We start from the raw sequence: 25,063 nt of genomic DNA, 5'->3' as shown, positions 1-25,063 counted from the left end.
GACTGGTCATACAGTGGTGGTGGTGTTGACTGGTCATACAGTGGTGGTGGTGTTGACTGGTCTTACAGTGGTGGTGATGTTGACTGGTCTTACAGTGGTGGTGGTGTTGACTGGTCATACAGTGGTGGTGGTGTTGACTGGTCATACAGTGTTGGAGGTGTTGACTGGTCATACAGTGGTGGAGGTGCTCACTGGTCATACAGTGGTGGTGTTGACTGGTCATACAGTGGTGGAGGTGTTGACTGGTCATACAGTGGTGTTGGTGCTTACTGGTCATACAGTGGTGGTGGTGTTGACTGGTCATACAGTGGTGGAGGTGTTGACTGGTCATACTGTGGTGGAGGTGTTGACTGGTCACACAGTGGTGGAGGTGTTGACTGGTCATACAGTGGTGTTGGTGCTTACTAGTCATACAGTGGTTGTGGTGTTGACTGGTCATACAGTGGTGGAGGAGTTGACTGGTCATACAGTGGTGTAGGTGTTGACTGGTCATACTGTGGTGGAGGTATTGATTGGTCATACAGTAATGGAGGTGTTGACTGGTCATACGGTGCTGGAGGTGTTGACTGGTCATACAGTGGTGGAGGTGCTCACTGGTCATACACTGGTGGTGTTGACTGGTCATACAGTAATGGAGGTGTTGACTGGTCATACGGTGGTGGAGGTGTTGACTGGTCATACAGTGGTGGTGGTGTTGACTGGTCATACAGTGGTGGAGGTGTTGACTGGTCATACAGTGGTGGAGGTGCTCACTGGTCATACACTGGTGGAGGTGTTGACTGGTCATACAGTAATGGAGGTGTTGACTGGTCATACGGTGGTGGAGGTGTTGACTGATCATACAGTGGTGGTGGTGTTGACTGGTCATACAGTGGTGGAGGTGTTGACTGGTCATACAGTGGTGGAGGTGCTCACTGGTCATACACTGGTGGTGTTGACTGGTCATACAGTAATGGAGGTGTTGACTGGTCATACGGTGGTGGAGGTGTTGACTGGTCATACAGTGGTGGTGGTGTTGACTGGTCATACAGTGGTGGAGGTGTTGACTGGTCATACAGTGGTGGAGGTGCTCACTGGTCATACACTGGTGGAGGTGTTGACTGGTCATACAGTGGTGGAGGTGCTCACTGGTCATACAGTGGTGGTGTTGACTGGTCATACAGTGGTGGAGGTGTTGACTGGTCATACAGTGGTGGAGGTGTTGACTGGTCATACGGTGTTGGAGGTGTTGACTGGTCATACAGTGGTGGAGGTGTTGACTGGTCATACAGTAATGGAGGTGTTGACTGGTCATACGGTGGTGGAGGTGTTGACTGGTCATACAGTGGTGGAGGTGTTGACTGGTCATACGGTGTTGGAAGTGTTGACTGGTCATACAGTGGTTTAGGTGTTGACTGGTCATACAGTAATGGAGGTGTTGACTGGTCATACGGTGGTGGAGGTGTTGACTGGTCATACAGTAATGGAGGTGTTGACTGGTCATACAGTAATGGAGGTGTTGACTGGTCATACGGTGGTGGAGGTGTTGACTGGTCATACAGTGGTGGTGGTGTTGACTGGTCATACAGTGGTGGAGGTGTTCACTGGTCATACAGTGGTGGAGGTGTTGACTGGTCATACAGTGGTGTAAGTGTTGACTGGTCATACAGTGGTGGAGGTGTTGACTGGTCATACAGTGGTATAGGTGTTGACTGGTCATACAGTGGTGGAGGTGTTGACTGGTCATACAGTGGTGGAGGTGTTGACTGGTCATACAGTGGTGAAGGCGTTGACTGGTCATACAGTGGTTGTGGTGTTGACTGGTCATACAGTGGTGGAGGTGTTGACATGTCATACAGTGGTGAAGGTGTTGAATGGTCATTCAGTGGCGGATGTTTTGACTTTTCATGCAGTGGTGGAGGTGTTGAGTGGTCATACAGTGGTGGTGGTGGTGGTGGTGTTGACTGGTCATACAGTGGTGGTGGTGGTGTTGACTGGTCATACTGTGGTGGTAGTGTTGACTTTTCATACAGTGGTGGTGGTGGTGACTGGTCATACAGTGGTGGAGGTTTTGACTGGTCATACAGAGGTGGTGGTGTTGACTGGTCATACAGTGGTGTTGGTGTTGACTGGTCATACAGTGGTGGTGGTGTTGACTGGTCTTACAGTTGTGGTGATGTTGACTGGTCTTACAGTGGTGGTGGTGTTGACTGGTCTTACAGTTGTGGTGATGTTGACTGGTCTTACAGTGGTGGAGGTGTTGACTGGTCATACAGAGGTGGTGGTGTTGACTGGTCATACAGTGGTGGTGGTGTTGACTGGTCATACAGTGGTGGTGGTGTTGACTGGTCTTACAGTTGTGGTGATGTTGACTGGTCTTACAGTGGTGGTGGTGTTGACTGGTGATACAGTGGTGGTGGTGTTGACTGGTCATACAGTGATGGTGGTGTTGACTGGTCATACAGTGGTGGTGGTGTTGACTGGTCTTACAGTTGTGGTGATGTTGACTGGTCTTACAATGGTGGTGGTGCTGACTGGTCATACAGTGGTGGTGGTGTTGACTGGTCATGCAGTGGTGGAGGTGTTGACTGGTCATACATTGGTGGTGGTGTTGACTGGTCATACAGTGGTGGTGGTGTTGACTGGTCATGCAGTGGTGGAGGTGTTGACTGGTCGTCATACAGTTGTGGAGGTGTTGACTGGTCATACAGTGGTGGAGGTGTTGACTGGTGATACAGTGGTGGAGGTGTTGACTGGTCATACAGTGTTGGTGGTGTTGACTGGTGATACAGTGGTGGAGGTGTTGACTGGTCATACAGTGTTGGTGGTGTTGACTGGTCATACAGTGGTGGAGGTGTTGACTGGTCATACAGTGGTGGAGGTGTTGACTGGTCATACAGTGGTGGAGGTGTTGACTGGTGATACAGTGGTGGAGGTGTTGACTGGTCATACAGTGGTGGAGGTGTTTACTTGTCATACAGTGGTGGAGGTGTTGACTGGTCATACATTGGTGAAGGTGTTGACTGGTGATACAGTGGTGGAGGTGTTGACTGGTCATACAGTGCTGGTGGTGCTGACTGGTCATACAGTTGTGGTAGTGTTGACTGGTGATACAGTGGTGGAGGTGTTGACTGGTCATACAGTGCTGGTGGTGCTCACTGGTCATACAGTGGTGGAGGTGTTGACTGGTCATACAGTGGTGGAGGTATTGACTGGTCATACAGTGGTGGAGGTGTTGACTGGTCATACAGTGGTGGTGGTGTTGACTGGTCATACAGTGGTGGAGGTTGTTGCAACCCCTGTATGGGTTACAATGATTATGTATATATAATGTATATTATCTTTTCATTTAATTTTATATTGCTTATATTTGCGATAATAGCTAAATCGTAAATGTATGACTTTATATTATTATTTGACTGTTATATTGTTATTTAGCTTATGTTGTTAGGATGTATATAAAATGTGCTCAGTTAGTCTTGATTGTCAAACTACTGTAATTATCGCTTGTCGCTCGTTATACTGCCGGCTTCTGAGCTGCAGTTGTCCACGTAGCTATCACGTGATCGAGGGGGGGGGGTGTCCTCACCTCGTGTGAAGTATTCAGTCTGCTGGAGACTCGCTTGCTGGTTGGACGGATTGTCTCTCTGACAGTCTGCTGGAGACTCGCTTGCTGGTTGGACAGATTGTCTGTCTCATTATTCTTATTAGTTCTGTAGAACTTTGTTCTCAGAACATTGTATGGACTTAGTGATTTTCGACGTTGTACTGAGGTTGTGTGTCACATAGACACTCTGAACATCTCAGGTCCTTAACTATAGCTTCTGACCTAATTTTGTACTGGTTCCTGTGTATTGTCACAGTCACAGTTTTTCCTATGCTGAACGTAGATTCAGTATTATGGGAGTTTTGTAACTTTTGTGGAGGATCTGCAGATGGTCCCTACTTAGTGTCGTTATATTATTTCCCAGTTCCTGATTCTGTGTCGCAGTCGATTGATATTGCATTGCTATTGGTCTTAGCATTCTTTGTTGTTCAAGCAGACTGTTCGGGTTGCCAGTCGGTCAAGAAGTTAGTTTATTTGAGGACTTTGTCAGTCACTTGTTTAAGTCTTATTCGAGTCTTGAGACATAGCTAACTACTTAAGAGCACTTACACGCATACTCACACTTACTTGTACATATTTGTAATATCTTATTAAATGTTAATGTACCTGACGGTACTTAAGAATTATAAATGTGATATGTGCTTTCAGCACAATAATATTGAACTCGAGAGATTGATTTTAATTTGATTGCTGTAATTAATTTACTTTGATAATATACCTCTAGACAATTTACTACTTAATAAATTTATTAAATTTTAATTTCTCTAGTTAGTAGCCTACCAGTTGTAATCCTGAAGCACTATTGAATCTTAATGACTTCTAATGGATAATTGGACAAGGATACTGACTACTTGTTACGAAAACCCAGTAACTGGCTGGATGCTAGAAGGGCAGTCCTTTCTAGTATTCACTGGAGATCTCTAAGCTTTTAGAATCGCGTTTTTTGTAACAAATGGGGGCCTGTCCGGGAGCTCTTGATCCAAGGTGTTGGAGAAACTGTCCGGGAGGCTCTTGATCCAAGGTGTTGGAGAAATTGTCCAGTTTGACAAACTAGTACTTCTATGGTCAAACACTTTGAGTACTTTCCTAATCTGAAGACTTTGAGTTTAGTCTTGTACAACATACCATGTGGATGTATGTACCTGACTGAGTCTCTTGATCCAAGGAGATGGAAATACTGTTTGAGTAATAATTCTAAGACAACTAACACTAAAATTCCTATTAGGATTATAGTTTCCCATAATCACTCTCTCGTAGTACAATTATTTTCGTGATGTATGCCAATGTGAAACAGTTAATTGATACTCTGACTTTGTCTGAGTTAAGTACATTAAAACTTCAGACGTGTTGGCAAGTAGCCAAGTATCTCGGTGTGACGTATAACAGGAATTACACCGCTGAAACTGTCAGAGCGTTAATTAAAGATATATTGTTTCCTGCTCGTACAGAGATGTCTGATTATGATTCAGATTCAGAAAGCCTAGTGTCACAATTAGGAAGTATGGCTTTATTTGAAGTTGAAGAAAGAGCAACTAGAGCAGAAGTGAGCCTAGTGTCTGAGCCTAGTGTAGCTCAGTTCTCGCTCACTCCTTCCTTCACTGACACTATAGTACAGAGTATAGCTGGTAGTATGACACAGCCTAATACTAGTACAGTGTATACTACACCTGTATTTACTTATCCTAGACCAGATCTAGACACTCTAGAGACGGCTGGACGAAGTGTCCGACCTAAGGACCGTCCAGACCATGTTAATTTCCCTACTCCTCCATTACCTACTGGTCCTATCTCTCAGGAACAGTTTGAGAGGTTTGAACGCCTCATTATGTTGCAGACTGCACAAATTGAGGCACAGAGGAGATTGAACGAAGAAGATTTCCAAAGAGAAAATGTTCGTCTGTTAAGACAACAGACTGATAGATCACAGGACACATTTAATGTGCAGAAAGCTGCATCCATGGTTCCTAAGTTTTTTGAAAGTGACTTAGACACCTATTTTGATGTGTTTGAGAACCAGGCACGTGCCATGAACTGGCCACGTAAGCACTGGGCAACATTGCTGCATACAGTGTTGACGGGAAGAGCTCAAACGTGTTCTGCAGCCTTACCATTTGCCAAGTACATTAGTTATGACTCTGTCAAACAAACTATTCTAGAGACATATAACTTGTTACCTGTAAGTTATCAAAGAGCATTTCATACGTTACAACGACGAAAAGACCAAACTTGTGTAGAGTTTGCTCGTGAGAAAAAAGTTGCATTTGAGAGATGGACTAGAGCTGCTAAGTGTAACAACTACGACAGCCTTGTTCAGTTGTTACTACACGAAGAGTTTAACAACTGTATGTCTGCTGACATACAAGAATATCTGATCGATCATACTACCTCAGATATTCTGGAAACTGCAGCATTAGCAGACAAATATGAGATTTCTCACAAACTTGTACGTACTAAAACACAGAGAAACAAGGTAACTAAAAATTGTCCTAGAAGTTGGCAACCTAAATCAGTTGCTCATTGCCGGCCTGATGTACCTGCTACTGTAACTTCTCGTACCTTTACCAGGAAAACTCACAATCCTGAATCTGTCTCTGTGGCTAGACAGAAATCTGGTATCGAGAAGAAGAAAGTTAAATGTACCTATTGTAACAGGAAAGGACATACTAGAGAGTATTGCTATAAGTTAGAAAGAGATACGAGATACAGTCGTGCGGCTGGCGCCCCCACTCAAGTCGTATCCTCTTCCGTGCAACAAAGACACCAAAATCCTAGCAATTCCTCTTATCCTACTGTTTTAGATAATGTTACTCAGGATAGATGACTAGCGTCAGAAAGTGTATCTGACGAAAAGATTCGTTCAGCGATGAGTCCTTACTTTTCGAGAGATAAAGTAGGATTTGACGAATCACATCTAACTGAGATCATTTCTTTCAGAGACACTGGCAGTTATCTCACGTTATTAAGAGAAGATGTACTGCCCATAACTGACGATACCTATTGCAAGATAGATGTATTGTTAGAAGCCTATGGAGGGGCTGTTATAAAAGTGCCTCTGCACAAAGTTTATATTGAAACAAGCTATTATACTGGTTATATTTCAGTGGGTATATCCAGTGGTGTATTTCCCATCAGGTCAGTGGACTTGTTAATTGGGAACGATATCCTTCATGCTGGTATATGTAAAGAACCACTTGTGATTGATAATACCACTGATGATAATTATGCCATTGAAGCTTGTAGAGAGAAACCTGTTTTATTTCCTCTCAGCGCAATTACTAGAGCTATGTCAATGATTCAACAACCATCCTTGTCTCCTGTTGAGTTAGTGGATGACAATGATTTGAGGTTGAATATGTTGTTTAGTGACTCTGCGCCCTGGATCATTAACACTGACTCCCCCCGGTCATCAACCTAGTCAGGACACAACTGACGTTAAATTTCTAACTCATGATGATTTAATCAAGGATCAGTTTGTTGATCAGTCACTGGAAAGACTGAGAGATATAGCAGTTACTGAGAGTGAAGCAAAGGATCTCGATAATTGTTACTATTATAGTAACGGTATACTGATGGAGAAAAACACATGTAAGTTGTCAGCTGATAGTGTTTCCACGACAGTCAAGCATCTCGCTGTGTTACCAGTTACATTTCGTGAACAAGCCATTGATTTTGCTCACAATAGTCCCATAGGAGGACATTTGGGTGTCAAGAAGACACTCGGTAAACTGGCAAAACATTTTACTTGGCCAAAGATGAAGGAAACAGTAGCTGATCATGTGCGACGTTGCCACGTGTGTCAAGTGACAGGCAAGCCAGCGCACACACCTCCACCTGCGCCTCTCATTCCTATCACCGTGCATGGTGAACCATTCTCACGTCTTATTATTGATTGTGTTGGTCCTTTGCCTAGAACCAAACTAGGAAACCAATACCTATTTACTATTATGGACGCTGCAACACGCTATCCCGAAGCTATTCCTATGAGAAAAATTAATGCTCGTGCTATTGTGAGAGCGCTGATGAAATTTTTCTCTCAGGTTGGATTGCCACGAGAGATACAATCAGATCAGGGATCTAACTTCACTTCTAAGATCTTTCGAGAAGCATTATCCCACCTAGGAATAAAGTCTGTACTTTCAACCAGTTATCATCCACAGTCACAAGGGGCTCTAGAGAGATTTCATCAGACACTGAAATCCATGATGAGAGCTTATTGTGAACATTTTTCTAGAGACTGGGATGAGGGTATACCTTTTCTTCTGTTCGCTATGAGAGAAAGTGAGCAAGAAAGTCTCGGATTTAGTCCGTTTGAATTAATATTCGGACACCAAGTGCGTGGTCCTCTTGCAGTGTTGAAAGACGTGTGGACAGGAAAATCAAATCCATCACTGAGTACTTCACCTTCATTAATGCAGCAACATTTGACAGCCGCTAGAGAGCTAGCTTCGAAAAACCTAGTTTCAGCCCAAGCTAGAATGAAGCAACATTATGACAAGCGTGCTGTCTCTCGTTCTTTTAAAGCACGAGATAAGGTGATGGCTCGGAAATTAGTACCAGGTCATGCTCTACAAGCCAGGTATGATGGTCCCCTGGAAGTAGTGAAAAAGCTTAGCGACGTAAATTATTTGGTACGTACGCCTGGGAAAAAGAAATCTAATCATGTGTACCATGTTAACCAGCTTAAGGCATACTACGCTAGTCCTCTACCTACTACTTCTATTCTTCCTATAACAGAGGAAGAAAACGTCAGTCTACCTGACATCTCTAGAGGTATAGAGGTTCGTTTAGAAAATTCAGTGACTCTACAATCACTAGACGATTTTCTTAGTAACCTTGGAATTGATAAAGCTGGTAATATTAAAAACATGATTTTGCATTTCCCTGAATTGTTCGGTGATGTTCCTAAACGTTGTACTCTGGGTGTACATGACGTTGATGTACAGGGAGCATCACCCATTAAGCAATCACCATATAGGATGAGTCCAACAAAACATAAAGCATTGAGAGAAGAGGTTGATTTTCTGTTATCTCACGGACTTATTGAGCGCAGTAAAAGTCCATGGGCATCTCCCTGTATTTTAGTGCCTAAACCTGACGGTAGTTTCAGGATGTGCACTGATTACAGGAAAGTGAACTCTGTCACCTTGCCTGATGGTTATCCTCTACCTCGCATTGACGACCTTATTGATCGTGTGTCAGGAGCCCAGTTTGTCAGCCGTTTAGATCTCTTACGAGGCTATTATCAAGTCCCGCTTACTGAATGTGCTCAAGAAATATCTGCTTTTACTGTTCAAGATGGATTGTTTAACTACCTCGTCACCCCCTTCGGCCTATGTAACGCGGCTTCTTCATTCCAACGTATAATGAACGAGTTGACCCACAACTTAGAAGGAGTAGAAGCCTATCTTGACGACTTAGTGGTGTACAGTGACGAGTGGGAACAGCACTTGACGCGTCTCAGAGCATTGTTTGAGAGACTGGCGCACTACAACTTCACTGTCAACTTAGCCAAATGTAGTTTTGGTCAAGCCAAGATTACCTATCTAGGCTTTTGTATCGGCCAAGGTGAGGTTGCTCCTATTGAGGCTAAGGTTCGTGCAATTTCTGAATTTCCAGTGCCACAGGATAGGAAAGGAGTACAGAGATTCCTGGGTATGGCAGGATATTATCGCAGGTTCTGTCCAAACTTTTCTCAGATTGCAGCTCCTCTCACTGAGCTTACTAGTAGTAAAGTTCAGTTCACCTGGACTAGAGATTGTTCAGACTCGTTCAAAAGGTTGAAGCGCTTGCTATCCTCTGCTCCTGTGTTGAAGAGTCCTAATTTCAATCTACCCTTCTTTTTACATATAGATGCGAGTGGCTATGCAGTGGGTGCTGTGCTGCTCCAACAGTCAACATCCACTGATATTCTCCATCCTATATGTTACTATTCATCTAAGCTTAAACGACACCAGAAAAATTATGCCACTATTGAGAAAGAGGCTCTAGCTCTTGTGGTGTCATTGGAACATTTTGACGTGTATTTGGGCACTTCTCCATTTAAAATTAACGTTTTTTCTGACCACAATCCACTCACTTATATAAATACTATGAAAAGTAAAAATGCTAGGATCATGAGGTGGGCTCTCAGAATCCAACCTTATTCTATTAGTATAAAACACATAAGTGGTCATTGTAATGTAATTGCTGACGCTCTGTCTCGTCCTTAATAATTATCAATTACATTAAATTAACGTAATTTTATGCCCAAATACCTTTTGTTACTTGCTATGTCAAATTCAGTAAAGTAACTTAATCCCTCCAGCCCATATTAACTATATATACTCATGTCATGTCTAATTATTATATTTATATATTCACAGTAATGTTGTGTGAGGAGGAAACAAGCTGAGTGTTGAGTGAGTAGTGTGGTGTGGGTGATGTACTGTGTGACGCAACACTGTCCTGTCGCAGACCCCCCCCCCTCACTACACACCTTAAGCTGTTTCATACTCAGATGTTCATACTGCCTAGCATTCCACAACCACTACTTAAGAGTGGAATGCAGTCTCTTCTACTATGATCGAGCCTCAACGTGCCCTCCTTGTCAGCGCTATCCTGTCTCTACACTGATGTACATAACCACGAGTATGCAGATACGATACTGTGTACTGCCCTAGTACCTAGGGGCATATCCTAGTGACGGACGCTGTGAAATTGTAGAGGTGCTTGGCACAAGAGAGACTCGTTAATATTGATAATGATAATTGTATTGATATGAGTAATCAGAAATAATGTGAAAGACAATGCAACTCCTAGTGCGACCCTCTGTCGTGTTGGGGGGGGTGTTGCAACCCCTGAATGGGTTACAATGATTATGTATATATAATGTATATTATCTTTTCATTTAATTTTATATTGCTTATATTTGCGATAATAGCTAAATCGTAAATGTATGACTTTATATTATTATTTGACTGTTATATTGTTATTTAGCTTATGTTGTTAGGATGTATTTAAAATGTGCTCAGTTAGTCTTGATTGTCAAACTACTGTAATTATCGCTTGTCGCTCGTTATACTGCCGGCTTCTGAGCTGCAGTTGTCCACGTAGCTATCACGTGATCGAGGGGGGGGTGTCCTCACCTCGTGTGAAGTATTCAGTCTGCTGGAGACTCGCTTGCTGGTTGGACGGATTGTCTCTCTGACAGTCTGCTGGAGACTCGCTTGCTGGTTGGACAGATTGTCTGTCTCATTATTCTTATTAGTTCTGTAGAACTTTGTTCTCAGAACATTGTATGGACTTAGTGATTTTCGACGTTGTACTGAGGTTGTGTGTCACATAGACACTCTGAACATCTCAGGTCCTTAACTATAGCTTCTGACCTAATTTTGTACTGGTTCCTGTGTATTGTCACAGTCACAGTTTTTCCTATGCTGAACGTAGATTCAGTATTATGGGAGTTTTGTAACTTTTGTGGAGGATCTGCAGATGGTCCCTACTTAGTGTCGTTATATTATTTCCCAGTTCCTGATTCTGTGTCGCAGTCGATTGATATTGCATTGCTATTGGTCTTAGCATTCTTTGTTGTTCAAGCAGACTGTTCGGGTTGCCAGTCGGTCAAGAAGTTAGTTTATTTGAGGACTTTGTCAGTCACTTGTTTAAGTCTTATTCGAGTCTTGAGACATAGCTAACTACTTAAGAGCACTTACACGCATACTCACACTTACTTGTACATATTTGTAATATCTTATTAAATGTTAATGTACCTGACGGTACTTAAGAATTATAAATGTGATATGTGCTTTCAGCACAATAATATTGAACTCGAGAGATTGATTTTAATTTGATTGCTGTAATTAATTTACTTTGATAATATACCTCTAGACAATTTACTACTTAATAAATTTATTAAATTTTAATTTCTCTAGTTAGTAGCCTACCAGTTGTAATCCTGAAGCACTATTGAATCTTAATGACTTCTAATGGATAATTGGACAAGGATACTGACTACTTGTTACGAAAACCCAGTAACAGGCTGGATGCTAGAAGGGCAGTCCTTTCTAGTATTCACTGGAGATCTCTAAGCTTTTAGAATCGCGTTTTTTGTAACAGAGGTGTTGACTGGTCATACAGTTTTGGAGGTGTTGACTGGTCATACAGTGGTGGTGGTGGTGACTGGTCATACAGTGGTGGAGGTTTTGACTGGTCATACAGAGGTGGTGGTGTTGACTGGTCATACAGTGGTGTTGGTGTTGACTGGTCATACAGTGGTGGTGGTGTTGACTGGTCTTACAGTTGTGGTGATGTTGACTGGTCTTACAGTGGTGGTGGTGTTGACTGGTCTTACAGTTGTGGTGATGTTGACTGGTCTTACAGTGGTGGAGGTGTTGACTGGTCATACAGAGGTGGTGGTGTTGACTGGTCATACAGTGGTGGTGGTGTTGACTGGTCATACAGTGGTGGTGGTGTTGACTGGTCTTACAGTTGTGGTGATGTTGACTGGTCTTACAGTGGTGGTGGTGTTGACTGGTGATACAGTGGTGGTGGTGTTGACTGGTCATACAGTGATGGTGGTGTTGACTGGTCATACAGTGGTGGTGGTGTTGACTGGTCTTACAGTTGTGGTGATGTTGACTGGTCTTACAATGGTGGTGGTGCTGACTGGTCATACAGTGGTGGTGGTGTTGACTGGTCATGCAGTGGTGGAGGTGTTGACTGGTCATACATTGGTGGTGGTGTTGACTGGTCATACAGTGGTGGTGGTGTTGACTGGTCATGCAGTGGTGGAGGTGTTGACTGGTCGTCATACAGTTGTGGAGGTGTTGACTGGTCATACAGTGGAGGAGGTGTTGACTGGTGATACAGTGGTGGAGGTGTTGACTGGTCATACAGTGTTGGTGGTGTTGACTGGTGAAACAGTGGTGGAGGTGTTGACTGGTCATACAGTGTTGGTGGTGTTGACTGGTCATACAGTGGTGGAGGTGTTGACTGGTCATACAGTGGTGGAGGTGTTGACTGGTCATACAGTGGTGGAGGTGTTGACTGGTGATACAGTGGTGGAGGTGTTGACTGGTCATACAGTGGTGGAGGTGTTTACTTGTCATACAGTGGTGGAGGTGTTGACTGGTCATACATTGGTGAAGGTGTTGACTGGTGATACAGTGGTGGAGGTGTTGACTGGTCATACAGTGCTGGTGGTGCTGACTGGTCATACAGTTGTGGTAGTGTTGACTGGTGATACAGTGGTGGAGGTGTTGACTGGTCATACAGTGCTGGTGGTGCTCACTGGTCATACAGTGGTGGAGGTGTTGACTGGTCATACAGTGGTGGAGGTATTGACTGGTTATACAGTGGTGGAGGTGTTGACTGGTCATACAGTGGTGGTGGTGTTGACTGGTCATACAGTGGTGGAGGTGTTGACTGGTCATACAGTTTTGGAGGTGTTGACTGGTCATACTGTATTAGAGGTGCTCACTGGTCATACCGTGGTGGTGGTGTTGACTGGTCATACAGTGGTGGAGGTGTTGACTGGTCATACAGTTTTGGAGGTGTTGACTGGTCATACTGTGGTAGAGGTGCTCACTGGTCATACAGTGGTGGAGGTGTTGACTGGTCATACAGTGGTGGAGGTGTTGACTGGTCATACAGAGGTGGTGGTGTTGACTGGTAATACAGTGGTGGAGGTGTTGACTGGTCATACAGTGGTGGTGGTGTTGACTGGTCATGCAGTGGTGGAGGTGTTGACTGATCATACAGTGGTGGTGGTGTTGACTGGTCATACAGTGGTGGAGGTGTTGACTGGTCATACAGTGGTGGAGGTGTTGACTGGTCATTCAGTGGTGGTGGTGTTGACTGGTCATACTGTGGTGGTGGTGTTGACTGGTCATTCAGTGGTGGTGGTGTTGACTGATCGTACAGAGGTGGAGGTGTTGACTGGTCATACAGTGGTGGAGGTGTTGACTGGTCATACAGTGTTGGTGGTGTTGACTGGTGATACAGTGGTGGAGGTGTTGACTGGTCATACAGTGTTGGTGGTGTTGACTGGTCATTCAGTGGTGGAGGTATTGACTGGTCATACAGTGGTGGAGGTTCTCACTGGTCATACAGTGGTGGAGGTGTTGACTGGTCGTAAAACAGTTGTGGAGGTGTTGACTGGTCATACAGTGGTGGAGGTGTTGACTGGTGATACAGTGGTGTAGGTGTTGACTGGTCATACAGTGTTGGTGGTGTTGACTGGTGATACAGTGGTGGAGGTGTTGACTGGTCATACAGTGTTGGTGGTGTTGACTGGTCATACAGTGGTGGAGGTGTTGACTGGTCATACAGTGGTGGAGGTGTTGACTGGTCATACAGTGGTGGAGGTGTTGACTGGTGATACAGTGGTGGAGGTGTTGACTGGTCATACAGTGGTGGAGGTGTTGACTGGTCATACAGTGGTGGAGGTGTTGACTGGTCATACATTGGTGAAGGTGTTGACTGGTGATACAGTGGTGGAGGTGTTGACTGGTCATACAGTGGTGGAGGTGTTGACTGGTCATACAGTGGTGGAGGTGTTGACTGGTCATACATTGGTGAAGGTGTTGACTGGTCATGCAGTGGTGGAGGTGTTGACTGGTCATACTGTGGTGGAAGTGTTGACTGGTCATACAGTGGTGGAGGTGTTGACTGGTCATACAGTGGTGGAGGTGTTGACTGGTCATACATTGGTGAAGGTGTTGACTGGTCATACAGTGGTGGAGGTTCTCACTGGTCATACAGTGGTGGAGGTGTTGACTGGTCGTCATACAGTTGTGGAGGTTTTGACTGGTCATACAGTGGTGGAGGTGTTGACTGGTGATACAGTGGTGTAGGTGTTGACTGGTCATACAGTGTTGGTGGTGTTGACTGGTGATACAGTGGTGGATGTGTTGACTGGTCATACAGTGTTGGTGGTGTTGACTGGTCATACAGTGGTGGAGGTGTTGACTGGTCATACAGTGGTGGAGGTGTTGACTGGTCATACAGTGGTGGAGGTGTTGACTGGTGATACAGTGGTGGAGGTGTTGACTGGTCATACAGTGGTGGAGGTGTTGACTGGTCATACAGTGGTGGAGGTGTTGACTGGTCATACATTGGTGAAGGTGTTGACTGGTGATACAGTGGTGGAGGTGTTGACTGGTCATACAGTGGTGGAGGTGTTGACTGGTCATACAGTGGTGGAGGTGTTGACTGGTCATACATCGGTGAAGGTGTTGACTGGTCATGCAGTGGTGCAGGTGTTGACTGGTCATACAGTGGTGGAAGTGTTGACTGGTCATACAGTGTTGGAGGTGTTGACTGGTCATACAGTGGTGGAGGTGTTGACTGGTCATACATTGGTGAAGGTGTTGACTGGTCATACAGTGGTGGAGGTGTTGACTGGTCATACTTTGGTGGTGGTGCTGACTGGTCATACAGTGGTGAAATCGTTGACTAGCATACAGTGGTGGTGGTTTTTGACTGGTCATACTGTGGTATAGGTGTTGACTGGTCATACAGTGGTGGTGGTGTTGACTGGTCATACAGTGGTGGAGGTGTTGACTGATCATACAGTGGTGGAGGTGTTGTCTGGTCATACAGTGGTGGTGATGTTGACTGGTCATACAGTGGTGGAGGTGTTTACTGGTCATACAGTGGTGAAGGTTTTGACTGGTCATACAGTGGTGGTGGTGTTGACTGGTCATACAGTGCTGGTGGTGCTGACTGGTCATACAGTTGTGGTAGTGTTGTCTGGTCATACAGTGGTGGAGGTGCTCACTGGTCATACAGTGGTGGAGGTGTTGACTGGTCATACAGTGGTGGAGGTGTTGACTGGTCATACAGTGGTGGTGGAGGTGTTGACTGGTCATACAGTGGTGGTGGTGGTGTTGACTGGTCATACAATGGTGGAGGTGTTGACTGGTCATACAGTGGTGGAGGTGTTGACTGGTCATACAGTGGTGGTGGAGGTGTTGACTGGTCATACAGTGGTGGAGGTGTTGACTGGTCATACAGTGGTGGTGGAGGTGTTGACTGGTCATACAGTGGTGGTGGTGGTGTTGACTGGTCATACAGTGGTGGAGGTGTTGACTGCTCTTACAGTGGTGGTGGTGTTGACTGGTCATACAGTGGTGGTGGTGTTGACTGGTCATTCAGTGGTTGTGGTGTTGACTGGTCATACAGTGGTGGTGGTGTTGACTGGTCATACAGTGGTGGAGGTGTTGACTGGTCATACAGTGGTGGAGGTGTTGACTGGTCATACAGTGGTGGTGGAGGTGTTGACTGGTCATACAGTGGTGGTGGTGGTGTTGACTGGTCATACAATGGTGGAGGTGTTGACTGGTCATACAGTGGTGGAGGTGTTGACTGGTCATACAGTGGTGGTGGAGGTGTTGACTGGTCATACAGTGGTGGTGGTGGTGTTGACTGGTCATACAGTGGTGGAGGTGTTGACTGCTCTTACAGTGGTGGTGGTGTTGACTGGTCATACAGTGGTGGTGGTGTTGACTGGTCATTCAGTGGTTGTGGTGTTGACTGGTCATACAGTGGTGGTGGTGTTGACTGGTCATTCAGTGGTTGTGGTGTTGACTGGTCATTCAGTGGTGGTGGTGTTGACTGGTCATACAGTGGTGGTGGTGTTGACTGGTCATTCAGTGGTTGTGGTGTTGACTGGTCATACAGTGGTGGTGGTGTTGACTGGTCATTCAGTGGTTGTGGTGTTGACTGGTCATTCAGTGGTGGTGGTGTTGACTGGTCATACAGTGGTTGTGGTGTTGACTGGTCATTCAGTGGTTGTGGTGTTGACTGGTCATACAGTGGTGGTGGTGTTGACTGGTCATTCAGTGGTTGTGGTGTTGACTGGTCATACAGTGGTGGTGGTGTTGACTGGTCATGCAGTGGTGGAGGTGCTCACTGGTCATACAGGGGTGGTGGTTTTGGCTGGTCATACAGTGGTGGAGGTGCTCACTGGTCATACAGGGTTGGTGGTGTTGACTGGTCATACAGTGGTGGATGTGCTCACTGGTCGTACAGGAGTGGAAGTTGTTCTACACAAAGTTCACAGTTGAGAACGCAGACTGGCAGCAGTAAGTGGACCCAAACATTGAGAGAATCTGGACTGCTAATCTGTGAAGTGTTTGAAAATTCACAGGGGATCCTTGCCTTGACCAAAATGTTTCTTGTGCACAATCACAGTGTACTTGTCTCAGCGTCACAGAGTACTTGTCTCAGCGTCATAGAGTGCTTGTCTTAGCATCACAGAGTACTTGTCTCAGCGTCACAAAGTACTTGTCTCAGCCTCACAGAATACTTGTCTCAATGTCACAGTCTCTTATAAGTCAATGAGTTCCATTTGAATTTTTGCAGCATCTTCCCATTTGAAAGGTCGTTCTGCTTAGACTGAGAATTCTGTGATATCCGCCACTAGAAAGTGGTTTTGAACGAACTCCAGCAATTGCTTTCCAAGAACAAAGTCATCAAAGAGTAACTTGAAATTTTTGATCAGCTTCTCGATGAAAAAGACACATTTAGTATCTGTTTCATCACAACGTTGCTCCAAAATCTGGAGAAATGTAAACGTTGGCTCTGAACGTCGATAGCGAAAAGTTCCCAATCCTCCTGGAAAGTTCGAATTGTTAAGATCACGTTGAAGATGGTGTGTTTTTTTTTGCACCCCCGTGTTTTTTTCGGTTTAACGTTAAGATCGTTTGGATGTGCCATTATGTCTGCCAAAAATCCAGCACTCTCCATTTTCTTTTCATCTTCCAAAAAATCAGAAAATGTCTTTGCTTTCACATTGTTTTGATCCTTGAAGAAAGTCTGCAACTCTTTCCTGATTGCCCCAAGTCGCTCCAAAACCTTTCCCACACTCAACCAGTTCACATTGTTGTGCACAAGGAAATCGTCATAGCATCGACCTCAGTTAAAAAGCTTCGTAGTAGACGGTGTTGTAGTGTTGATGTTGATGGAAGGAAGTTCACTAGCTTCATGATAGTCTCCATCAGGTCACCATACTTATCTCTTAGACTGGTACACAGTACTGACTGCTTGATAATTCAGTGATACGTTATCTTGTTGGGCTTATCTTCCTTTAATCTTGCGACTAGTTCCCTCTCTCGGCCAACCATGACTGGAGCTCCATCTGTGGTCACTGAAATGATGGACTAGACATCAACATTTCTCGATCATAACATTCTTTTTAAGTATCCACATATATATCCTCTCCTTGTGTTCTTCCTTTAAGGTCGGTCACACAACGATTCCTGGCAAAATTCTTTTTTCTCTGTATCATAGAGTAGACACCAGGAGCATCTGTTGAGGGAGGAGAGGTATGAACGAGATTAGTGCGATAAGTGCTGGACTGGCCAAAAGTAAGTTTCATGTCTAAGGAAGGGAGAAAGTTGTTGAGATTAGAAAGATTGGAAATGCAGGGAAGGAAGAGGACAGAAGAGTTCCCAGGAGTAGAGAGCTTGGGAGAGAAGAAAGTCCGTTTAGCACGTGAGAAGGCAGAGTCTATGAAATGTGAAGAGCACCGAGAAAGAGGGAGATAAGAACACTTTTCTCGACAGAGGAAGCATGATAAGAAGAGTAGTGAATATACATGCCACTGTGCATAATCTTGCGGTACACGGAAAAGGCAAAACCTGTATCTGAGCGGTGGACATGAACATCGAGGAAAGGAAGCAAGGAATTAGATTCCCCTTCCACTGTGACCACAAATGCAAGTTTTTACAGACGAATCTCCCGCTCGCGTGACCGTGACGAACTTTAGCTCAAGTCCCCTCAAAGCTGTCATCATGACTCACGAAATCGTCACAGTGGTACCTATGTTAACCTTCTTATGGTGTATAAATGTACCTAGTTGGGTGAATTCTATTTTAGCCAACTGGCCCAGTGGATAACGGGTCGGTCTGGAGTTTTTTGGCTCTCTGACCGCGGGTTCTATCCCAGATCGTGGTGTTTGAAATGGTGTCATTACGATTTCATGAGTTATGATAACGTATCACTATCAGTTCCAAATCTTTCCCATTAGAAGCCTGGACATCTAGATCGGTAGAGCAACTAACTGTTAATTAGCAGGCCACAGTTTGCATCCCCGTTCACTATTCTCTTCATTCATACTAACATGTGTATATTATCTAGGATAACCCCCTAAATAGTCATTGGGGTCCTTATTGGCAGTGAGGTTGCTTAAAGACTGTCGTGTAGACGATAGGCTTGAAACTCAACCAACTATCCAAGCTACCATCACTGGGTGGTAAGAACATTCACCCAAACCCCTGGTAACACAAATAATGCAACACTTGCAATGTAATGTTGTGTTAGACGCAAGATACACACATGACTTTGCAGTTTATTGTTGTTTAGTATTGAAATTACGATAGATAATATTACCTTTCATTTCTATACATTCTTAAAATAAAATTTTATCCTATTGTCTCAAAAGTTGAGAGAGTTGCTTCATAGTGACATCAAAAGCAACGAAATGGTATGTGATATAGATTCTGTTTCAAGGTTGTCTGGGACGAGGCAGTCATAGTGACTCGTTCCCCCACTATATTCTATGTATTTATTATATAAAAAAAACACTTCAGTTTATTTATATATTTAAAAAAAGGAAAGGAAGAGTTCTTTATATATTATGGTTTCTTGTTTTGAAATAGGCTAAAAATTATTTTTGGTGGTAATGTGCGAATGTGGTGTGTGGCAGCTGTTTACGAGGGTGTCAGTGAAGGTCAGTGTAAGATGCTTCATCACACAGGAGTATTTCCTCTTAAAGAGTGTTCTTGTGCTGCTCAGTACTGTACTGTACCTGTGCTGCTCACTACTGTGCTGTGCCTGTGCTGCTCAGTACTGTGCTGTGCCTGTGCTGCTCAGTACTGTGCTGTGCCTGTGCTGCTCAGTACTGTGCTGTACCTGTGCTGCTCAGTACCGTGCTGTACCTGTGCTGCTCAGTACCGTGCTGTGCCTGTGCTGCTCACTACTGTGCTGTGCCTGTGCTGCTCACTACTGTGCTGTGCCTGTGCTGCTCACTACTGTGCTGTGCCTGTGCTGCTCAGTACTGTGCTGTGCCTGTGCTGCTCAGTACTGTGCTGTACCTGTGCTGCTCAGTACTGTGCTGTGCCTGTGCTGCTCAGTGCTGTGCTATACCTGTGCTGCTCAACACCGTGCTGTGCCTGTGCTGCTCACTACTGTGCTGTGCCTGTGCTGCTCAGTACTGTGCTGTGCCTGTGCTGCTCACTACTGTGCTGTACCTGTGCTGCTCAGTACTGTGCCGTACCTGTGCTGCTCAGTACTACCCAGACCTTCCTTACATCTCAAAATGGTCAGTATCACCAGTCTCTATAACAGTATAGTTTACCCAAAATCCTCTGCATAACTATGGGCTTTCTGCATGTAGACTGTTGAGTGTCCTGAAGCTCGACTGCTACAGCACTCAACTCTCACACTGAGTAAGTTTATTCAAATATACACAGAGTTTCATAGATTATCCTACCCCTAGGTACGGGTGGAAAACATCTTCACCTATCAATAAATTATGTACCTCGGTGTTGTTAGGTAAGACACATATGCAACAGATAGGTATCTTTATTTCGAAACATTTCGCCTACACAGTAGGCTTCTTCAGTCGAGTACAGAAAAGTTGACAGAAGCAGAAGAGACTTGAAGACGATGTAATCAGTCCATCACCCTTGAAGTTTTGAGGTGGTCAGTCCCTCAGTCTGGAGAAGAGCATTGTTCCATAGTCTGAAACAATATGGAGCTGAAGTGACAGGATGGAGCCTTATATAGCGCCAGGAGGTGAGACGTAGGTCACTAGTAGAAGTAAGAACGCAGATGTTGGGAGGTCAGGACCCTCTCAAATCCAGCCGTTCTCACTAGCAGAGAACGGCTGGATTTGAGAGGGACCTGACCTCCCAACATCTGCGTTCTTACTTCTACTAGTGACCTACGTCTCACCTCCTGGCGCTATACAAGGCTCCATCCTGTCACTTCAACTCCATATTGTTTCAGACTATGGAACAATGCTCTTCTGCAGACTGAGGGACTGACCACCTCAAAACTTCAAGGGTGATGGACTGATTACATCGTCTTCAAGTCTCTTCTGCTTCTGTCAACTTTTCTGTACTCGACTGAAGAAGCCTACTGTGTAGGCGAAACGTTTCGAAATAAAGATACCTAACTGTTGCATATGTGTCTTACCTAACAACCTGTCGGTATTTTATACCATTTTAATGTACCTGGGTGTTAGTGGACTGGTGTGGGTGGTATCCTGGGTGTTAGTGGACTGGTGTGGGTGGCATCCTGGGTGTTAGTGGACTGGTGTGGGTGGCATCCTGGGTGTTAGTTGACTGGTGTGGGTGGCATCCTGGGTGTTAGTGGACTGGTGTGGTTGGCATCCTGGGTGTTAGTGAACTGGTGTGGGTGGTATCCTGGGTGTTAGTGGACTGGTGTGGGTGGCATCCTGGGTGTTAGTGAACTGGTGTGGGTGGTATCCTGGGTGTTAGTGGACTGGTGTGGGTGGCATCCTGGGTGTTAGTGGACTGGTGTGGGTGGCATCCTGGGTGTTAGTGGACTGGTGTGGTTGGCATCCTGGGTGTTAGTTGACTGGTGTGGGTGGCATCCTGGGTGTTAGTGAACTGGTGTGGGTGGTATCCTGGGTGTTAGTGGACTGGTGTGGGTGGCATCCTGGGTGTTAGTGGACTGGTGTGGGTGGCATCCTGGGTGTTAGTTGACTGGTGTGGGTAGTATCCTGGGTGTTAGTGGACTGTTATGGTAGGCATCCTGGGTGTTAGTGAACTGGTGTGGGTGGAATACTGGGTGTTAGTGGACTGGTGTGGGTGGCATCCTGGGTGTTAGTGAACTGGTGTGGGTGGAATCCTGGGTGTTAGTGGACTGGTGTGGGTGGCATCCTGGGTGTTAGTGGACTGGTGTGGCTGGCCTCTTGGGTGTTAGTGCACTGGTGTGGTTGGCATCCTGGGTGTTAGTTGACTGGTGTGGGTGGCATCCTGGGTGTTAGTGAACTGGTGTGGGTGGTATCCTGGGTGTTAGTGGACTGGTGTGGGTGGCATCCTGGGTGTTAGTGGACTGGTGTGGGTGGCATCCTGGGTGTTAGTTGACTGGTGTGGGTGGCATCCAGGGTGTTAGTGGACTGGTGTGGTTGGCATCCTGGGTGTTAGTGAACTGGTGTGGGTGGTATCCTGGGTGTTAGTGGACTGGTGTGGGTGGCATCCTGGGTGTTAGTGAACTGGTGTGGGTGGTATCCTGGGTGTTAGTGGACTGGTGTGGGTGGCATCCTGGGTGTTAGTGGACTGGTGTGGGTGGCATCCTGGGTGTTAGTGGACTGGTGTGGTTGGCATCCTGGGTGTTAGTTGACTGGTGTGGGTGGCATCCTGGGTGTTAGTGGACTGGTGTGGGTGGCATCTTGGGTGTTAGTGGACTGGTGTGGGTGGTATCGTGGGTGTTAGTTGACTGGTGTGGGTGGCATCCTGGGTGTTAGTTGACTGGTGTGGGTGGCATCCTGGGTGTTAGTGGACTGGTGTGGGTGGCATCCTGGGTGTTAGTGGACTGGTGTGGGTGGTATCCTGGGTATTAGTGGACTGGTGTGAGTGGCATCCTGGGTGTTAGTGGACTGGTGTGGGTGACATCCTGGGTGTTAGTGGACTGGTGTGGGTGACATCCTGGGTGTTACTGGACTGGTGTGGGTGGCATCCTAGGTGTTAGTGAACTGGTGTGGTTGGCATCCTGGGTGTTAGTTGACTGGTGTGGGTGGCATCCTGGGTGTTAGTGGACTGGTGTGGGTGGCATCCTGGGTGTTAGTGGACTGGTGTGGGTGACATCCAGGAGCAGAAATAACCTAATTTGCACGAAATGCTCTGCGTAACAAGGGACTTTGTATATGCTAGTATAGCACTGACATCAGCTATGTCTGTATACCTTGTACATGTACTAGTTGAAATAAATAATATTAAATGTCACCCTCTCTGTACACACATTGTATCAAGCTGAAATTAAATTATTATTATTATTATTATTGTTGTTATTATTATTATTATTATTATTATTATTATTATTATTATCATTATTATTATTATTATTATACTTTAGCGTTCCATATTAACATGAGTTTGAACAGAACTGTTTTGGCGTAAGTTTTTTAAGACACAGGTACAGGTTAGGTTAGGTAAGGTTCGACAGGAAAGAGGACAAATGTTTCCTGACGTGGGTTTTAGTCAGATGATGACCCGCCTTCGGAGCTTTGGTCATCTGACCGAGGCCTTCCGCTGGCTTACCGGTTCACCTGTTTAAAAATTATGGTTGTTAATAACCATGTTTTTATACACAGGTAATGAGAAGTATACTTATCACACATAGTGTAAATTATCTAAAAAATCTGTATTGTTATTAAAGTAACTTATTTCCATTGAATGTTATCAAATTCAGATACAAATCTATATTTCAAAATTAATGTATAAAACATACTGTAATCAGAAGGCCAATTGGATGCATAGAGTTTAAAACTGTTGTTTTCTTTATCCCCAAATTTACTGAGAATCGCCTTTCACTAAGTGGAATATGCTTGTCTGTCCCATAGCATATTATGTTACAAGCCTGTGTGTATCGCAAATAATGTCTGACGTTTCTCGGATCGAGACTTACGAGAAAGGTGATTGCCACTGCAGGATTAATTTTGGCCTGTGGCTCTGTTGGCAATGCACTCACCTCATACACTGAATATCTGTGGTTCGATACCTGGTAGGTGTGGAAACATTTGGGCATGTTTCCTTAAAACACCTGCTTTCACTGTACATTTGTCAATAAATAGGTGCCTGGGTGTTAGGTTCTTGGTGTGGGTCGCACCCTAGGGAAAAAACTTACCTAAGTTGTGGTAAATGCTCTGCATAAACAGGGACTTTCTATATAGTATGTTATTTGTGGTATGTTACGAATAATGTTACATTTCATTTGGAGTATGTCACTCCCATTGAGGCTGCCTCTAGACCAGCGAACTATGTGCTAAAAATTTAACAATCATCAGGGGTCCCCGTCGTTATATCAGTACCACTTATGGTGTTTTGTCTCTTGTTTTCTGCCTCATCTGTCCACCGTGTTGTACACTTGTTCTTACATTACTGTACATATTGTAAATAGTGTACATAGTGTAAATATCAGCTTGTTTATTTGGTGGAGGAAATGCAAGTTATGTAACCTCTTCTGTCTTTTGCTTCCTCTACTGTTTAACTCATTAAAAGAAGGTGTGCAGGCCATTCTACACCTGTGTTCATAATATAAAAGCTCTGTCTGGGAGCCAGAGTTGGTCTTAGTATCGGTCATATTGTCTCATGTATCACTTTCAGCATTGCGTGTCAGCCTTGCTAATGTGTGTATCCTGCAAGTTTTACTGTGACATTGTTGTGTTTTACGTGTAATCCAAAGTGTTTTGTTACAGTGGGTTATGCCACCAACACATGTTAAGCGACTGGTCTCAGAGTATAGCAGTAAAGCAATACAAAGAACTACAGACCGATAGCGCTAACATCCCATATCATAAAAAAATATTGAAAGGGTTCTAAGAAGCAAGATCGCCAACCACCTGGATACCCATAAATTACACAACCAAGGGTAACATGGGTTTAGAGCAGGTCGCTCCTGCCTGTCCCAGCTACTGGACCACTATGACAAGGTCCTGGATGCTGTAGAGGATAAACAAAATGCAGATATATTATACAAAGACTTTGCAAAAACCTTCGACAAGTGTGACCATGGTGTAATAGCGCACAAAATGCGTGATACAGGAATAACAGGAAAAGTTGGTAGATGGATCTATAAATTCCTAATAGAACGCAAAGAGTAATAGTAAACAGAGTAAAGTCTGAGACAGATACAGTGAAATACTTTGCTCCATTAGGCAAAGTACTCACTCCCATCCTATTTCTCATCCTCATATCTGACACAGAGATTTAAACCATTGTTCCGTATCTTCCTTTGCGGATGACACCCGAACTGCCATGTGCCCCATCACAGACACAAGACTCCACAGCTTCATGAAAGTATTCATTACGAACCAAAGGTTTAAGCAAATATTACGGAGCACCAAACTGAGGTTTCTGCTGCTACAGGAGCTAGTAATGGCCAGTCTCCACTACTGTTCCTTCGTAACGTGGAAGGGCCAACACAGGAACAACCAGACCAGCAGTCGCGAGAAGCAGGCGGTGCACCGGGTTTATCACTAGTGCTCGAGTTGTCCAAACTCAACCTTGAGACGATCAGGGAGCAATGTACATTCTCATAGTAGAAGTTTGACAAAAGAAGAAAGTAGTTTAAACAAAATATACTAGATAAACATAGTGTGCAAACAGCGATGCCACTTGTACCTTGTTTTCCTTTTTTTATTCTGAGATTGACCAACTTTTCGAGGCTTTTCAAAAACAGGCTCGTGCATTAAGGTGGTCAGTGGAGCACTGGGCAGCACTTGTGCATACAGAGTTGTACAGCAAA

At 44.9% G+C, this 25,063-nt stretch overlaps 1 protein-coding gene across 2 annotated transcripts in view; it reads left to right on the top strand.

Moving 5' to 3' along the window:
* The first annotated feature begins 19,371 nt into the window (after window positions 1–19,371).
* LOC128703100 (UDP-glycosyltransferase UGT5-like) overlaps window positions 19,372–25,063 on the top strand; it is a 104,065-nt gene continuing 98,373 nt past the window's right edge. Inside the window, exon 1 of one of the 2 annotated variants that reach the window (XM_070103494.1) lies at window positions 19,372–19,889. In XM_070103494.1, the coding sequence (XP_069959595.1) occupies window positions 19,887–19,889 (3 nt within the window). In that variant the 5' untranslated portion in view covers window positions 19,372–19,886. The other variant, XM_070103499.1, reaches the window with a different exon arrangement.

The sequence above is a fragment of the Cherax quadricarinatus genome, chromosome 85 (assembly GCF_038502225.1).
Source record: "Cherax quadricarinatus isolate ZL_2023a chromosome 85, ASM3850222v1, whole genome shotgun sequence".
NCBI classification, from domain to species: domain Eukaryota; kingdom Metazoa; phylum Arthropoda; class Malacostraca; order Decapoda; family Parastacidae; genus Cherax; species Cherax quadricarinatus.
This window is presented reverse-complemented; position numbering and strand designations above follow the sequence as displayed.